Source organism: Uranotaenia lowii, chromosome 2, assembly GCF_029784155.1.
Source record: "Uranotaenia lowii strain MFRU-FL chromosome 2, ASM2978415v1, whole genome shotgun sequence".
Taxonomy (NCBI): domain Eukaryota; kingdom Metazoa; phylum Arthropoda; class Insecta; order Diptera; family Culicidae; genus Uranotaenia; species Uranotaenia lowii.
Window position 1 is genome coordinate 212,861,305 of NC_073692.1, and position 19,680 is coordinate 212,880,984.

Below are 19,680 nucleotides of genomic sequence, written 5' to 3' on the forward strand. Positions count from 1 at the left end.
ATGACGTTGGGATATTACATGATCCGAGCATATGTTTGCCCGGAACGCGTTCTATCTACTGTTAATCCATCCCGTGGCGATGAGGAGCAGTAGTTTCGCGGCTGCTTTGAGAGGGACTTCGGAGTAAATTGGGCCGCTGCGGTGGCATCATAATTGCTTCAGCATGCAACAAGATCGAAGGGACGCCTTCTCTGCCGGATCGGTAGCCTGTGGGAATGAGAAGTGGCACGAGAGTGACCTGGCATCTTTCCTGCTGCTTCTGCTGCTGGTTGATGTGTGTATAGCCAAAGCGACGGCAAAACGGCACTTTTCAATTTTCTGTTTTTATATTTTTCTTCCGTTCCGCCTGCCTGTGTGTATGGGGGAATCCAGTCCAGGCCATCGTCGTCGTCGGTCGTGATGATCGTCTTCAATAAACTTGGCGTAAATAAAAAAATCTCTCCTCGGTGGACAGTTGCTTGCTGAACTTGAACCAGAAAGCAGTGCGATTCGGGAGGAATATCATTTTGGATTATTGTCGGCAGGATGTTGAGGAAGGTTTTGTTATTGATGGCGGTAGGGACGGTAGTTCTAGGTGGACCAGCAGTTCCTCAAAGCGAACGCCGTGGGTCCAAAGCTGAAGCGGAAACTACTCAGGAAATAACAACAAGTGCCATGGCGGAGACGTCGGTTTCAAATGAAGTGGGTGACGTTGATAGTGAGACATCCTTTGGAACTGAGGTTCAAACTTCAAAGCCGGAATCTACAACGCATGCTGAGGAAATTACAACGGTCGTTGCAGCTAAGCCTTCAACTACGGCAGCTCCTGTTGTTTCAACGACCAAATCAAGGAAAACGATTACGTTCGATCAGCGACAGCAGGGTAAGTTCAACATTCGTGCCGACTTGGAAAACTTCATGATCGTCGTTGTACCTTCATCACCTTCGGCCGGAATTTCTTTGCTGGATCTCCTGAATCGCTCAAGCCAGAAGAAACAACACCAGAAGAAGAAATCTGTTCATCGTAAAAACTCGAAAAATTCTGCTCACAAAAAGAAGCAATCCATTACCCCTGAAGTAGTTGTGCTGGATGAGTCCAATTCCCAGGCTCGAGTTGATACCGAAGAATTTATTGAAGGCCGCACGCCTTATAAAGTGGATATCTCTAGCTCTGCTCGTAGCGATAACTCGGAAATCCCTTCGCCCATCTACCGCGTCGTGCGACCTTTCATGTTCAACGTCGAACAACCTAGCTCCTCCAATACGATTCGTTTCCCATCGCCCTCAGGTAACTATTATGATAGTTCTTTAAGAGCCTCCAAATCCCTGCTGCTTCCGGCGTCGTTTGAGGACGAAATTAGAACTAATACCGTATACAACACCCTACTAACTGACAATTATAACAACAATGGTGATGGTGATGAAAGTAGTAGCATCGATACTAGCGAATCTCATGGTAGTGAGGAGGATTTGTTTTATCTGATGCCGGAACGGATCTTCCTAGACTTACCTGCTTCTCATGATTCTTCGTTCGATAGCCTAGCAGCGTATCCGCACTCCGATGTCGATATGACCAAACTGCAGCTCCAGCCAGACGACGAACAGCAAGGCGACGGTTGGGATCTGAAGCTTCTAGGAGCGCAGGAACAGTGCGGCCCCGGTGCCAAGCGTGACAGTTACGGTGTATGCCAATTTTTTGCGTCGTAGGTCAATTGTAGGACACCAGCCCCTAGGTCCATAAGACTTATTTATTAGCATTTAGCGATCGTCGCGTCCCCCAACCTCTAATTTATTATAGAACAACATTGTAAGTGCCAAATAAAACAAACCATACAAAATCCTTGAAACTGGTGCCAAACTAAATGCTAGAACTCGAAATGTCCCCTAGAACGAACTTACATCAACAGGTAGGTAGGTAGTTTAGCATAATAATCAATCAGCTTCTTCTGTAGATGTTAAGAGAGCAAGGCGTAAATGAATTATTTTGTCGCCGTTAGATATTAAGTAAGTTTTTTTGTTCCGCCACTGCTGGTCGTCGCGCGGTCGTGATGGGATGCGATGATGCAGAAAATTGCTGCGCATTTTATAGTGCGGTTTGAATCGTAATTTTGATGGGAGCAAACTGAGCGAAATAGACCTATTTAGTTGTAAGCCTTGAATTTGGTCGTGGTTCTTACAGGCAAAACAATAGAAAAATGGTTGCATCTTAACCATACGATCCCTTTTTCTTGTCTATAATGCAAAATTTTAAAATATGTTTAAAACATTAAACATATTTAAAATTATGCAATCAAGGCCAATAAAAAGGATCGTATGATTAAGAGGCAGCCATTTTTTTTTATTGTTTTGCTTGTAATCACCACGAACAAATTCAATGCTTATAACTAGGTAACTATTTCCAATCTCGCTCAGTTAGATTCAATCAAAATTAAGTTTCAAACTGTTAATATTTCTGCGATGTTTTAGTGAAATTCAACGGATTGACATGAGTACTTTAATGATTCAACACAGGAGTTGGTTAAGGAAGACCAATCATTTTTGGATTTCGGATGAGTTGCATCAGTAACAAAATTTTACATATCCTCACATTCTTGATATTAAATTTTTTTCCGAAAAAAAACTAATCCTTGATCTGTATTACATGCGCTCACATTAAAATAAATTTTTTATAACACGTATGAATTTCTACGATCAATTTTTTCCCCGATAAAATGTAGTAGATTTTAGTGTGTCTAGTGTGTCGAAATGAAATTAATAAATATTAAATTCAAAAAGTGGTAAAACGGAACCCCCATAACTATGACTCCAATATGTTGCCTCGCGAAAATTACAAAAGTAATTTTGAAAAGCTACACAATCGTCAAAAACTCATTGGGGTTTATTCTGCGACTCGAGTGACGTGACTTACGAAATTTCATATCCTGTTGCTGGCTTAAATAGCCACTCTAGTCTCGAAATTTTCGTTCAGATGAGCTGTTATTGGCCTTCAGAGCTCATCGATACACAACTTTCTTTTCTGGAGCAAGGACGAAGAAGTGAAATTTCGTGAGCCACGTCACTCGAGTCGCAGAATAAGCCCCATGGTTTCAGTAAATCATCTTCGGTGTATCTTTCACTTTAGACAGCTTTATACATTGATTATTTTTTATGCCAGATTTTCTTGATAAATTCAGTCTTTCCCATAAATCCAATCAAGAAGAGACCCAGCAAACATTTTTGTAGGTATATTTCTCAACAAACTTTGCTATACGTTTCATATACATTATAAAATCATCTTATATAACTCGAAAAAACTGCATTTACGTACTAAAGTGGAGGCAATATACATACATATTTTTTACTTCTGGCTTATGCGATGAGTGTTGTAAAAATTTAACGATATACAACACCTTTTACCGTACATCCTGACAGTATGCGAGAGAGCGCAAGTTCTGCTCTCAATGCATGCAAACCGTTGCCAGCGACAATATTTGCTGCTTCTCTCATTGGACAGTTTAACCAAATGGACCCTCTGATTTTTAGAAATCTGGTTGCACTGCTTATCGCAGAGAGAACAACAAGGTTGTTTTCTCACTTGAATCCCGCACGCGGGAGACAAATTTGCAAACATGGCGCAATTTTGTCATATACGAGTCGGTAGACTTTAACCAACCATTTTTAAGATCATTTACTTGGTTTGGTAGGAATTACGATTCGCATTAACATTGTTAACGAGTTGAACTGTCATTTCTAATACGATGTTATGTTTGCTGGGGATAAATCGAATTTGGCCGGAACGGTCAGAAATTATTCAAAAAACTTCCTGGATTTTCCCGTGTTTATTGAGATTATTTGTTAAATTAAATAATAAACTCAATTTTTTATTTGAAAATCATTAGATTTTGTGTTCGAAAAATTCAAAATAAATATAAATCTTCGTTTAATGTTCAGATACGAATTTAATCCTGCTGCTGTGAGTAAATGAAAACTGAATAAATTTCAAGTAAGGTACACTGGGGCAAGTGCAAACGATCAACTTTCCTCTCTTACAAAAAAAAATTAAAAATATTTTTTCTTCTAGAAATTGTTGTTGAGGCTCAAACAAACAATCTGACATAGATAAACTAAACTTTCTTTAAATTATTCACCAACAATACTGCACTGTTTGATTACACACGAATTCAAGTACGTACTAGTGTGTTTTTGTTTTGCATAAAGCTTAGTTCTTTTAGAAATGGGACACTTTCTTTTGCTCATAGCTCGTTTACTAGTAATCGGACATTCAAAATTTTGACAGCATTTTGTTGCCTGTAAAATGTACTATCCGACCTATTTTTTTCAAAATTTAAAATTTACGCGTTTTTGAGAAATTTACGATGCAAGAGAAAAAGGAAAATATAATTTTGCACAGTTTCATTCAAAATCCATCATTATCAAATTGATAGCCTACAAAACCGTTGATTATTCAAAGAAATACTGAGTGTGAGTGGTGGAAAAGTATGGAAATACTGTCAAAAATGTCCACAAAGTTGAAATCAACCATTTGAGTGAATCATATGATCGGCAACTTCGGCTAAGGGTCATCAGGGAAGTCAAGTCTCATACCAGCATTTTTAATTTTGAATAAGCGGAAAACTAAGTGCAGGTCGCTGAGATATCCAAAAAAAAATTTCTCCGATAAGCTGAATGTGTTGCCATGTTATGAGTCATTCAAACCTAACCTCAAACAAAAATTTTTTGCTAGATCCACAGCTCGTAAGCTGTATATCTGGTTCCCAGGATATGGGACAGATGATTTCTGATGAACGACAAAACTTATGAAAAACCCTTTTTAAACAAATTCCAGCGTTTGAATCCTATACCACGTCTGCTCGTTGCAAGGTCCCGAGTATATTGAAGTATGTTTTTGCTGGTTATTTTGTATAAAATATAATGATTTGCCAGAATTCTGCTCCTGTGGAAAAAAACAACAATTTTCAAAACGAAAACTATGATTTTCACTCTTTTCAAAAGCCTTAAAAGAGTAATCTTTTATGTACCCTTCGCAACCTACGATCTATACTAACCAATTATACATTAAGTTCAATCTGCTCATGGTTTTACTTCGTTATTGCCAGATTTTGCCAGCAGAAATTCCATTAAAAACGCTCAAAAAGTGGCTCAAAAATAATCAAATTTGTTAATTTCGAAACAGCTGTATCCACTAAAGTGGCCTCAGTTTCTTTTGAAAGAGAAGTATTGGTCCGAAAAGTATCAGAAATTGAAAGAGGGGGATGTAGCCACCTAAAATACAGATTTGACGAAGTATTAATTTGAAAATCTAATCATTATCATGACTGAAAAAAGTGTGCGCTGGCCGAAGGGAGGTACCAAGAATTAAATAGAATTTATTCTTACAAAAAAACGATAAATATTTTTTTTCAAATTTTTTCATGTATTATTATAAGATTACCTTCATTTCCTTCATAGAAAGTATTTAGATCAAACGAAAGGTTTTTGAGATAGACGCATTCGTAACTGTCCCATTTCTAAAAGAACTAAGCTTTATTTTGGCTACAAAAAAAGGCATTCAAATCCGAGTTCTCGTTGAAAGGTGAGTGTTTGGGAATGATATTCAAGTGAAAGCAGTAAATATATGATAAATTTTTAGTACGCCCTGAAAGTTGTGAAAATAATATTCACTCTTGTCAACCCACACTGTGGGGCATGTGCAAACGACACTACCGGGGTAAGTGTAAACGCACCTTTAAGCCATGTAACATCAGCTATTTCAGAAAAATTCATCCCCAAAATGGTTCAGCATTATATTAGAATGGTCAGAACGGGTATCCAAAGTGTTGTTTCTGAAGCGGATATTCAGAATTCTTGTAACAAACACTCTTTCACGTAAATTTCTTGGTTGACAGTCCCGAAAGCTATGAAAATGCTGCTTTTCCAGCCACAGGTAAAAATGGCTTGCCAAACCAGATATTTCTTCGCGAACTTTGACAGTTTCATGTGCTTGAAAATATCTGCTACTTTTCCCCTTCCTTTTGCCGTATAAAACTTATGCCCCGGAAGCTGTTTGAAGTCGGCTTTGACGTAGGTTTCGTCGTCCATTATCACGCAGTCAAACTTCGTCAGCATCGTCGTGTACAGCTTCCGGGGTCTCGCTTTGGCCGTCGTATTTTGTTTATCATCGCGATTTGGAGTCACTACCTTCTTGTAAGTCGATAGTCCGGCTCGTTTTTTGGCTCGATGCACGGTTTTAGACGATACACCCAGCTTATTTGCGGCATCTCGGAGAGAGGTTAGGGACCATTCAAATATTACGTAACGCTTTTAGGGGGGGGACGGGGTATAGCAGTTTGTTACGCTTTGTGAATTTAGCTTGGAAATTTTAAGACGAATGTGTTATGTAGGGGGACGGGGGGGTTGAAAATGCTCGAAAATTGCGTTACGTAATATTTGAACGGTCCCTTAGGGTTTCGCTTGAAACTACCGGCAACTCTCTTTGTCGTCTCAGCGGTTTGCGGTTTTCGATTTCTGCCCTGATCCAGACTTCCTGGTTGTCGATAAACGTTCCACAAACACTTTAATTACATTTGAAACGGTTGATTTGGCAACATTTAGCGATTTTGCCAGCTTTGCGTGCGAGTAGCTCGGATTTTCGCGATGCGCGAGCAAAATTTTGATACGCTGCTCTTCTTACTTAGACTAGGTTTACCATACGTACTCTTTTAAGAGTACATGTTCTCTTTTTTGATCGGAAAATGAGCGTAATCTTCTTTTTGTGAAATTTACGAAATGTACTCTTTTTATGTGAAAAAAATTAAATAAAACTTTCTCATACAAATTAATTTTTTTTCTTTCGATACATATATATTGTATTCTTATAAACACAAGAGATCCAACATTTTATGCAAACAATTTGTTTTTCCAAACAGAGACATCATTTGATCCGTTTTTTTAATCAAAAACAAAAAATTTTCGATGCCTATGTTTTTTCATAACAAATTTGAACCATTTTCTAAAAATCATCAACTTTTTATCAAACCCGAATGACCCGGGTGGTTGAAAGGTCTCTAATAAATTATAATAATCATTTTTTATCATCCTGTTGTACTACTCTTCAACGTTTCAAAGTTTTCTGGAGCTATACTCCGGTGATAAGTTATAGTAAGAAAATTTATTTTTTTTAAATCACCCTTTTCTAAGCATAAGGCATCGAATCTTTATCAACATTTATGGACTAGAATTCCTATTTCTGTACGTATTTTAGAAGAGTTTTTTTTTCATAGTTTAATGTTTTTTCGAAGATCAACGACGAAAAATCTCTTTTGAATTTGGAATTCTGAATAAGATTAGATTTTCAAGATATCTGAAAGCAGATATTTGTACGATTTCAAAATGGTACAGTTTATAAAAATCGGTTTAGTAGTATTGATTTTATACCCAATACAATAATCCGGGCCTATTCGACCCTAACCGGCTAATTGTAATTTTTTTGCTGGGTAACTCTGGTTACCCTATTCAAAAATCTACAAATTTAAAATTGTAGAGCTCCCCATTTAGGAAAAGTCAGAAAATTTGTTATGTATTTACCTTTAACCGTTCCTATGATATTGCTTCGAGAAAGTAAAGTTCGGGTCATATAGGGCTACTTAAGTGGGGTAATTATGAACAAGTGCCATACGCGCTCATGTGGGGGATGAATGATCACAAAAAGTTCAAAAAGTGTTGACATCTGTTGAGCTATAAGTTGTTTCCGTTGTTTCTGTTTTCAAACCCTATTGATATCATTTCAAATCTTTTAAAAAACCATAATTCCGCGAAACGGAAATTGTTTTGGACAGTGTTCAATGTTTTGAATATCTGATCATAGGAAATCCAGCTGAAATGTTGTTTGTTATCGACTGTTTTACAACCAGTTTATGATACTTTATCTGGATTTTGAATAAATTTTGAAAAATTTTATCCGCACTGATTAACAGATGACTGTTCATATTTACCCCATAGTTTTTGTCCTACGGGGTAATTATGAACACATATTCTTATGCCTTTCCTGACATTTCTAATGCTTTTTAATGGTGAAATGTTTAATTTACATTCAACAACTTAGGGGCCGTTCAATAATTACCCAGCATATCCAGACCCCTTTCCTTCTCATCCCCTGGCAAAAAACAGGAAGATTTCCTACAAAACTCACCCCCCCCTCCTCCTGTAAGATCTTAACACATTCAGGACCGTGAATAAATCTTAGACAAGAAACATTACCACTCGGCATTCTATAGCCCAGAATCCACTGAACCAAATTCCATGAATTAAGTATCTCTGAATAAGAAAATGTTTTGTGTTTAGTTTTTCAGAATAATGTTTCATAATTTAATTGGGTCAGCAATGTGTTAAGTTTTAAATTTTGAGAAATTGATTTTTTTTCTAAAAATGAGATTTACATTTAGAAAAAAAATGCTATGCTGATTCTTTTCAGTCTTTGAAAAAAAAGTTTTGGACAGAATTTTATCAAAACTGAAAATAAAATTTCAAAAGTGACAGAAGTGAGAAAATCGAAAATTTAAATAAAGAATCAATCCGTAACAGTTTCATTTCTGCGAATGACGTCGTGAAAACGATTTTTTTTACACACAAAATGACTGAAACAGATTAAATAAATTCTATATTTTGGTTCAAAAAATAAGAGATGAGAACTTGCTTTTTGATGATATAATAAATAAACAGTTTTCTAATACCGAATACCGGATTCTCGTCACGGAAAATAAAAAAAAGGTAAAATTTACCTTTTTGCGAGGTGATTTTTTTCCACCCCTTTTTCGAAGTACATTTAACCTTTTTTTCATTAACCTAGCTGAAAGGTAAATGTTACCTTTTTTCAATTCACCTAGCAAAATGGTAAATTTTACCTTTTTCGCATTCACCTAGCAAAATAGTAAATGATACCGTTTTTCCACTCACTGATTTAAAAGGTAAATGCTAGTTTGTTTGGTTTCAATAAAAATAAAAACAAAATCCTTCAAAAATTTATATTTATAATAGGGAATTTTACTTCATATTTAATTTGAAATGAAACGCCGTGTTTAAAAATTTTTTTGAGGGAAGTCCTTTCTTCGCCAGGCTCGTGGCAATCCGGCTTTCGCGTTCTTCCGAGCCACTATGGCCGCTGAATCCTCCTGTAGGTCCGTCTGGTCCGATCAGGTCCGGCTTTTCCAGGATGATATCTGGAGGATGATGTGGAATAAATCTCGAAGCTCTGTGGGCCGCTCTAAAACAAAATCAAAGTATTATGACGAGAACCTGCACAACAAATGATATCTTAGAAAATACTTATCATCCTGTTCCGATTTTCACATTTGGGTACGAAGCAAAACTTCCCTCCTGAACGACAAAACAGCTTAACCTCAATGAACGTGTTTGACAAATAGTTATTTTTTTCCAGATGAATTGTACCGTTTTGTTTAGCTCAATTCAGGTCAACTTCACCTCGCTACGAGGTAAGTTTTACCTTATTTGATTTAACCTTTTTTTCTAGGTGAATTATACTTTTTTATTGAGCTCAATTCAGGTGAACTTCACCTCGCTACGAGGTAAGATTTACCGTTTTTGGATTCACCTTTTTCCTCGGTGAATTGTACCTTTTTTCCAACCTCAATTCAGGTAAATTTTACCGCGCTGTGAGGTGAGTTTCACCTCGAAGAGGTAGAAGTTACCTTTTTGGCTTTCACGAGCGTTCACCTTGGCTATCTCGGTAAATTTTACCTTTTTATTATTTTCCGTGGTCCTTCCAAAACCGGTATTTTTGCTATTGATGGATATAGACTCGACTTGACGAAATGTTTAATTTCTCTAAAATTAAAATTTACCATTTTTTAACAAAAGGTTTGCTGCTCGAGCTTTGATTCAAACTGCGCGAAATTTAACATTATCATGAATCTTAAAGGCACGAATGACATGAAAGTGTTAAATTGTCTCTAATTCAGCCAAAAAAATGAACCTTAAATCTTAAATAAGAAAGATCCACAATCTATTTTCTTGTAGTCTTATGTTATGCTTACTTTGTTCAATGTTAACTTATTCGTATACTTTTTTTCAGTTTGGTACAAAATGAATAGTTTAGTGTTATTTTGAATATAATTTTTTAAGTAAAAAATCACCATACACTGCTTACTATGGGTAAATGTAGCGTATAACTACTGTTACTTTTCAAAAATCTTATACCAGGTTCGTAATCCGTGTTCATAATTACCCCCTAGACAGTGGGTTAAATATGAACAATCGGGGTAATTATGAACAGACGTCTGAAGGACATAGGTTGCGACCAAAAAAAAAAAAAAAATAGTTGCTCTACAGAATGAGGAAGAACACGGAAAGATTCATATCACATTTTACAAACTTGAAATGTTCAACAAAGTGGTGTATTCAAATAAGACAAACAGCTTTGCGGAACATATTATTAAGCTTAAAGTGATTTTAGAGGTTAATTTTCTTATTTAGCCTATAGCTCGGGGTTCGGAGAATAATTAATTATTTTAGAAACTTGACATCTGAGACAAAGTTATGGGAAATTTTTATTTTGAACAAGTTTGTCGAAGACATCAAAGAGCCAAACCCTAGAATAGAGAAGTTAGAAATTTTATCTCACTTGAATAATAAGAAAACATTTTTTTTTCTTTTATAGAGCTGATTTTACTGAAAAACTTCTGCGAAGACACCAATAACCTAAAATGTGAACTAAAAAAGTTATAAGCAACGATCACGTCTTTCGCATTTCTGACCACTGTACAAAGGAAGGATTGGTCGTTTTCCCTGCAACTCAGACTGTTTGTCTGACGACATTATTTATTTTTCATTTAATGGAAATTCGACCCATTTACATGAGCGGCACAAAAAATATTTAATGATTCCAAACAAACGAATATATCAAGATCAGGCCCGTGCGAGGGACTCGTCCATGGGGGGGGGGGGGGGGGGGGGGGGTGGGGGGGGCTGAAAGTAAAGTTTTTTCCAGTTCATTTCCACCAAAAGTTAAAATAATTGGTCGGGGATACCCGCCCTTAAAAGTATTTTTCTGAAATTTTTCTTTTTAATCACTTTAAAAAAATATATATTTTAGGCGTTTTGCAATTATAGTGGCGCTAATTTTTTAATTTTAACTTTCAATAATATTAATCGAACTGGTAAACCCAACATTTTCATCAAAATCCATAAAAATTAAAAAAAAATTTTAACTGGTTACAGAAAATACGCAATCAAAACACAAAATATTGCTTTTTAAAGTATCTCTTCATCTTAAAATTTTGAAATTGGCTGGCAAATCTTGTCAGCAGTCTTGGAGGCTTAAATGTCCTGAAATCATAAAAATTATCCTTTATTATCTGAATCTGTATATGATTCCATTGGAATCCATTCTCTTTTGATTTTCTGACCGTTAAAACATAGGTGAAATTTTAAATAAACAAGATCAAAGACAAAAAAAATCACTTAAAACTTGAAACCACATTATCTTTTTTGTGATGACGCTTATGCGATCTGGATTTGGAATATTCATTGAGTCAACATTGCACATTTAAATTAAGCTTTGAAATTGCTACTTCGAATCATTTATCGAAATTTTCATGGACAAAAGCTAGAACGAAAGTTATTCTTATTAAAAATTTAGATTTTTAGGCCTTCCAAGAAGATTATGTTTTCAAAACACAAAAATTTGAACTAGAAAAACAAAGACAAACTTATTAAAAAAATTTAAATTTTTCTTAAAAGTTAGATTATAAAATTCGGCAAATTTAATTTAGAAAAATACAGTATAACTATAAACCCCTAAAACCCCTCACGTTCGCACGGCGATCAAGATTATGTAATATTAGTAACATTTACGACTCAATTTATTTGAAGGTATTTGATGTAAAATCGCAAAACTTTTTTTTGCTGTGTACCAGTAGCCTAGATGTGCCAATTTATAAATTCTCAATAGGAAATTTTTCGCTGAACATCTCTATCGAAGACCGTAACTTCGTATTTTATTAGACTTAGTCTTTTGGCATTGATGAACAATGAATTCTATTGACCCCACTGCTTGTGCCCTGCGAAACATGTCACGAAAAAAGTCATGCAATACCTCGCTAGGGCTAGGCATTCAGCCGAGGTGTCAATTGAATTTATTGTTTATCTATGCCAAAAGACATACCCTTGTTAAACAGCAAATTACTTTTTTGTCTAATAAGATACGAAGTTACAGTCTTCGACAAAGTTGTTCGAAAATTTCCTTTAAAGAATTTTTAAATTGGCACAAACCCCATTAGCAGGCTCGGTACCACAGAAGAGACAAAAATGATGTTGATTTTTCATAACAAAATATTCAATTTTCCCATACAAACCTTAAAGTTCAAATTTACTCATGTAGACGTTGTTAAATAAACTCTGCAAAATATCATGGATGAGTTTTGAACCAAACGTAGTTTTTTAGACACCAGGGTTTAAGAAACTCAAAAATGACTCCAAATCGACTCAGTCTATTGGAGATCCTACCTAGATATGCGTGTACTCGTAGTGCTTCAACCAACAGTGCAGGGATGTCAAGTAGCATAGCAAAGTAAAAATAGTAACGTGGGGTAATACCACAATAGATCAATCAAATACTAAATGGTCGCAGTGGACCTTTTGGGGAGAGACCAACAGAAAAAAAATGACTGAAAAGTTTGCAAAGATAAAAGAGAGATTTTATGGTACAGCAAGAGTAATTCTTGTAATGATCGAAAAATTTTTTTTTAATATATTTGTCATTAAATATCATGTTTATGCCGTCATTTCCTTTAAAGAAAGTTTTTCGATCGAACGAATAGTTTTCAAAATACACGCGTATGTAACTGCCCGGATTCTGAATGATTAAAGCCTTATGTACATTAGCTGAACGTATTCATCAATTTTCTGAATGCTTTCTCCTGCAGTTTTTTTTTTGCTTCAAAGTATTTTTTCATTATCACAAACGGTTTTTCGTATGTGCATTGGAGCATTGCTTCTGCTAAATGAGTATAAAGGTTGAGATTTTTTTGTTCTTTATTGATCAAGATTTTTTTTATCGTTAAAATAATTTATACTAAAGAAAACAAAAGTTCAATTTATTTCATTTGCATTTCATTAACAAACGTAAATGTATAAAGAAAACTGTAGCTTAGTTTTTTTAAACAAAACAAACTCGCGCTTTCGATTTTACGCTGACCGTTATCGCAGGCCCACTGATTCTCGAAGGTCCACTTCGGGGGACACCCGATGACGGCATCCAATTCAGGCGGCGACGATCGGAACGATCCACGAACTGGATGGCTGCTTCCCGATCGGTCGTCGGACGGACAAGATGTTGGTTAGGTATGGTAAAAAGCTGACAACGGCACGACACGAGACCCGGTGCCGTTATTCACGCCGGAGATTGACCCACATTTCTCTGTCGTTATCGGATTGCTAAGCGCGATGTGTTATGGTGTGGCGTGGTGGCCTTTCTGTGCTACACACGAGCTGTTGTCCCGGTTCTTTGCTTACTTCATTCTTCTTTGGCGATCAAATAGGAAGGATGATGTTATGTCGTTTCGAAATGGGTCATTTCTTGTATGATAGATTTCACTTACTACTAGGCTACTGTGTCGATAAAAGTTCAAATGAACGAGCTTCAATCATTTAAAATTGTAATGATATTTGTAATAATTTTAAGGTGTTAAAATATTCCTGGACAAACTAAATATCACCGTGCTTTGCTCAAGTTAACCTTGAATTTGCAATCAATATTTTTTGCAGTGGTTTAGAAGATAAAACCTTTTTCCTGCATTGTGTCACATTAGGCGACTTTTCAGAGTTTTCAAAATTCTTTACGATATCAAAGATTTCTGCTCTGTTTAACGACGGAATTGACAAAAAAAGTGTGGTTTTTAATTTCCAATTTTTGTGCTTTTTGTAATTTTACGAGCGATTTACTTTCGTTGCGTCACATCTCACATCACACAATTTTTTTTTGCAACAGGGTTTTGCTCCTGATGTCACGCAACGAAACAGGTAGCACTGTTTTTTCATCAATATATTATCAATATAATTAGAGATCGATTAGTTTTGAATGTAAGTTTTTTTTTCTTTTTTTTAAGAATTTCTTTATTTGAAACGACTCATACCTTTAGATTTTAAGGAGCCAAAATCGATTTTGTTTGTTTACAATTGTTTGCTTAACTTAACACTTTGTGAGAATGTAAGTTTTGTTAAAGCTTATATAATGATTCATAAACATTTCACCCGAAACTGCACCAAGATAAGAGTTATGATACAAAAGTTATAATGGTTGGGAAATTCCCAAAAACTCTAAGTGTTAATTCATCGAAGGTACGCAATTTGTGTATTAACACAAGAATGTGCGCCTGAAAGACGCAATACAAATACGAATAGGTAAAACGAACAAACAGTTTGTTCCACAACACAACACAGTTTTCGTTGCGTCACATCATTTTATATACCCTGTTGTTACTTCTTTATTTCTTAACAGATTTTATTTCTGTAAAAAGCATTGAACTTTGTTTCAAAAGTTTGAAGAGAATCCAAATTTTCTTCAAAATATATCTTCAGAGTGATTTGTAAACTTAATTATTTTTTTTTATTTATTTTCTTAGAATTCCGTCATCCGTAGCGAACACCTGTTTTGCAGGACAGTAGTCCGGCATTTCCGCAACATGTCCTGCCCATCGTATCCGGCCTTCACCGCCTTCTGTATACTGGGTTCGCCATAAAGTCGTGCCTCCACACTCCGTTCTCCTGCATGCCGCCAAAGATGGTTCTTAACACTAGTCGCTCGAATATTCCCAGTGTACGCAGGTCCTTCTCGAGCAATATCCATGTCTCGTGCCCGTAGAGAACAACCGGTCTAATGAGCGTCATGTACAGGTTACACTTCGTGCGAGGGCTAAGTCTTCTCGACCGCAGTTGCTTGTGAAGTCCATAGTAGGCACGACTTCCGCTGAACATTTGCCGCCGGATCTCACGCCCAAAGACTCTCGGATCCGCAGGCTAGCATGTACTTATTCTTGGACGTATTAATCATCAACCCAATCCTTCAATCTTCGCGTTTCAGTTTGCGGTAGATCTCCTCCACCGCCGCAGATTATCTGCCGACTAATTCAATATATCATCGGCAAAGCAGATAAGTTGACTGGATTTGTTGAAGATCGTGCCCCACATTTCGCCCACCGCTCGTCGAATGACACCTTCTGGCGCCACGTTGAACATCATGCAGGATAGACCATCGCCTTGTCGAAGCCCCCTGCATGATTCGAATGAGCTTGACAATTCACCCCTAACTGTTCTGTGTCCCAGATCCGGACCATCAGTCGGTGTAGGCAATCGAACTACTTGTCGGGCTCATTTTGATGAGTTCAGCTGGGATGCCATCCAGCCGATTTGTTGCTATTCAGCTGGTGAATGACTTCCTTTACTTTACTCACCGTTGGGAGAGGCTCCACCTCATCATTGGCTACGCCGGCGATATATCTTTTCCCTTCGTCTTGATCTCCTACATCACCTCACGATTGTCCGTCAGGATACCCTGTCCTTATCCCGGCACATTTCGGCTTGCGGCACGAAGCCTTTGCGGGATGCGTTGATTTTCTGAAAGAACTTTCGTGTTTCTTAGGAATGATGCTGCTGCTCCAGATCCTCGAACTCCTCCTTCTCGGAAATTCGGACTCGCTGTCTCTTCCGCTGTCGGTGATTTTCCACATTTCGACGGGTGGCTCTTTGCGCGGCGTTCTCTTCGTCCATCAATCTCCTAAACTCCTCGTCGAACCAGTCGTTCCGTCGAGCTTGTTCCACATGCCCGATGACGTTCTCCGCAACGCTGTTGATGGCTGTCTTGATGGTTGCCCAACAGTCCTCGATTGCGCTTGGTCTGCCGCGACCTCAGGATGCCTTAGGCGGGCAACGGTTTCGTATGTTGTTCACTACGGAGTGTTGGACGCATCGGTGCTCCTGATCTGAGGATTGTGCACGTTGATGATGCTGATGTTGAAGAACCGGCACATTCGTGGGTCGATCGGCCACTATCTATAAAATGTACCTTTATGGTTCGTTTTTAAAATTCGACATGACCCTTTCCGCTGCCTTTCTAGCTCCTATGTTCCTTATGGTTAAAATCAGCGTAAATATACATACCATTTCAGTGTACAGTGTTTGGGAGAGTTTTTAACGCTAATTTAAATTTAATCTATAGCAAGTTCACATGACATTGATATACAGTAGGTTGTTTTTGTTTTTGAAAATGATGACATTATGGTATTCTACATCTCAATGCTCTTTTGGTCTCATGTCACTTCCAGGTACAGTGTAAGTTTGTCTGTGGTGTAAGTCTTCTGTACCTCGAATTTTATACTCCCAAATTAATCATTGGCAGGTTTGATGAAAATTCGCATCCTAATTATATCTTTCAAAACATATGCTCTAATTTTCTATTTTCAATGCCTGTCCTGTCCCTTCCATCAGCTTCCAGTTATCATCATTTGGCTTTTATGTCCTAAACTCATCACTTTAAATGGAAGCCTGATTGGACTAGTTTAAAACTGATTGGCAATAGCCACATGAACTAGACAGGCGTTTGCAGCTTAAGACTCCTTTCCTTCTTATGAGGCGCGTTAACACTGTATTTTAATATAAAGAAGAAGCACCGGTTCAAAAATGGGCAACTTGCCCTGTTCCCGCCATATGAAGATAAAAACAAAGTGTAAAATTCTTCGCTCGGTCATTCGCCAGCCAAACAAGTCGAGTTGTCGCAATGCTCTCCAGGAGGAAACCAGTTGTTGCTTTACGGTCTCGGATGGGAGCATGAAAATAACCATCATTAAAGAGAAAGGAAGCTTTATGGTGTGTCAGCGTAGCTTTGCAATCGCGGATGATGAGGGCGCTCCTCAAGAAAGGTGATGAAGAAATGGCGATTGAAATTCACCCTAATTAACGAGTCGGGAATGTATACTTAAGGTGACACGCTGCCGGGAGATTGATGAGATTTTTTCATCTCTCTAACCACACGAAAGGAGACAAAACAAACAGACCTAACAGTACAATTCTTCGCATGACCAGGCGCAACAGTGGCTGTGCGGGAATCTTTACATTTTAAACGTATGAGGAATTACTTCCAGTATTTTTTTAAGATTTGGTAAAATAATATAGAGTCCTACTGGTAAAACAACGGACCAGAATTTTTAGTGCCTATCGTTTAATAATTGATTTTAGAATATTTTGGCGTCCTGAACTCGAATTTCTTGTCAGATTTTCTGTATCAGCTCTTTGTGATATGACGTTTAGATGTTGTAAAATGAATAAGCTATGAATGGAATCAATCATTGATAACTGATGAACTAACAAATCATTGCATTATGTATAAAACATATTTTTGTTATTTTATTTGTTTTCCTCCAATCAATCGAGGATTGTGGTATCTGAACCTATAACCTTTGTTGTTGTACGTCTCGGTGGTCGAGGGATAAGACGGTAATCGCTGGTCCACTGAAAGCATGGGTTCGATTCCCATCTCGGTACTGGGTGTTAAATGTAAATATAAGGTTGTCCACGTCATTTATTCAGTCTCTAAAGTCTTAATCGGCTATGACGGTGTATGTCTTTTAGATATGCTTTAAAAATTAATGGCTATTTTTTTTATTTCAATGAAAAGGATCTAAATATCTGAACCTAGATATGCTTTAACACGATCGTCGCCATGGCACCCATATTCGTGTGACGAGTGGGAGGCCCCGTCACATCAAAAACGCGTGACGCTCTATTACTCAAGTTAGCCGCTTAGTTAAACCACATGTTTCAAATATTGGAGTTCTCTGTCCAAGAACTTCTTTGGGGCCGTCTAATAGAACTACTAAAATGAGCGTGGCGACGAATGTGTTTTAACACAATTAAAATAATATCTCCTTTTTTATTTCAATGAATAGCTTTAAAATTATTGCTGGCATCACTAAAAAAAGTTTTTGATAAATTCAATTGAAGATTCCATTTGGTTTTAAACTTCACTAAAATTTCGTCAAAAAATTCCTTAATTTTACAGAATTTAGAAAAAAAAAAACAAACAAAAATAAAACTTTTGAAATGAATAGTTAATCACCGTAAATTTATTTTTTTGAAATTATTTTATCGGCTATATCGATAAAATTTTATATTCTTTAAGAAAGAATATTTAAGAATTGAAAGATTATGGACGGATTAGCGGAAGGGTCATTTTAATTTGAAAAACTTTTCATCACATTTCACCGTTTTGTTCCTCACGGGTCTCCTACCTTGCAGTGGTAGATACAGACAGAATTGTAGCTACCACCACACAATAGTAGGTTTAGCATGCTTCGTCCCACAAGAGGAAAACTTGTAGTACGAACGACGAATGCAGGACGAATCATTCTATCCGTCCATAATCTTTCAATTCTTAAATATTCTTTCTCAAAGAATATAAAATTTCACCGATATTGCCGATAAAATAATTTCACAAAAATAAAACTTCAATAACTTTCTACGGTATTTTTTCACTTTTGATGCAGTAAAACGAGCTTATTTTAATACACGAAAAAATAATTGTGTGGCTATTTCAAAGACGTTGTCCTGATAATTTTACCATTTCTGCTTTATAGTATTTTCAACCACGGCAGAGTATAACATCAATTTTGTTAAAAGTGTGCATGAAACGTTATTGCAAATACTATGTACCTGGTAATTTTCGATAACTCTCAATGTTTGTTCTCGAAAATGCTATGGTCATGATAATTTCATCATAATTTCTATTACAACTAGCGACTGCATAGTAATTTAGACATTGAGGGCATTGAGGCACCAATTCATATCACAAAAATACTACGCACATGGTACTTTTGAGACATATTTGACTCAAAAACATCAGTGCGTATGATAGTTGATAGTTTTACTATTGTAAACATTCTTGTTGTTTATACTAATTAATGATCATTTATTTTCAAACCAACAAACAAAAAAACTTTGAGCTGCTTCCAAGTTTCATAACTTTTTTTCCATCTTTCCAGAGCATCGGGAGAACACACTTACATTGACCGACGTGTGTCGAAGTGTGAATTTTAATGTTATAAATAATGTTATAATGGATGCCAGGCAAAGAAACAAACAAATATGCATAATAATTTTACTATTTAAATCAAGCTCCTCGTGTATACTAATCTTTATCATAACACAAACTAGTTTCATCATGACAGAACTACTAACTAGAACTATGCACGAAATAAAACATTCATCTCCAAATGGAAGGATGGATGTCCAAAACTAGCTTTTTTTTAATTAATAAAATTTGGATTTTAGTATTTCATTTTGCATATTTTCTCAAAATTCTAACACCTTATTTAAAAATCAATTTAGAAAAATAATCGTTAGTCAATACCTTTTAATCTGCAAAACTACTATAAATATGATGTATTACTCAAAAATATGCACACGTTTCCGAGATAAGATGGTTTAGTTAGTGCTATTTTGAAACAATACTATGCATTAACCCTAATCCACTCGAGAGTGTCAATATGACACTATTGGAAATTTGGCGGCTTGTAACATTATTTAGGCATATCCAAATAAAAAAAAATCTGGGACCCTTAATGAACTCATGGAATCTTAGCATCACTACTTATTTTATTGGCGCTGCCTAAAAATCCCGACAAAAAAAAGTCCTATTTTGGGATTTATAGTATGACC

General features: G+C 36.5%; 1 protein-coding gene across 1 annotated transcript; it reads left to right on the forward strand.

Moving 5' to 3' along the window:
• Positions 1-377: 377 nt before the first annotated feature.
• On the forward strand, positions 378-1,826 carry LOC129746047 (uncharacterized). The gene has a single exon (XM_055739474.1). It carries the CDS (start codon positions 526-528, stop codon positions 1,684-1,686), a length of 1,161 nt encoding a protein of 386 aa, XP_055595449.1. The 5' UTR covers positions 378-525; the 3' UTR covers positions 1,687-1,826.
• The last annotated feature ends 17,854 nt before the right edge of the window (positions 1,827-19,680 follow it).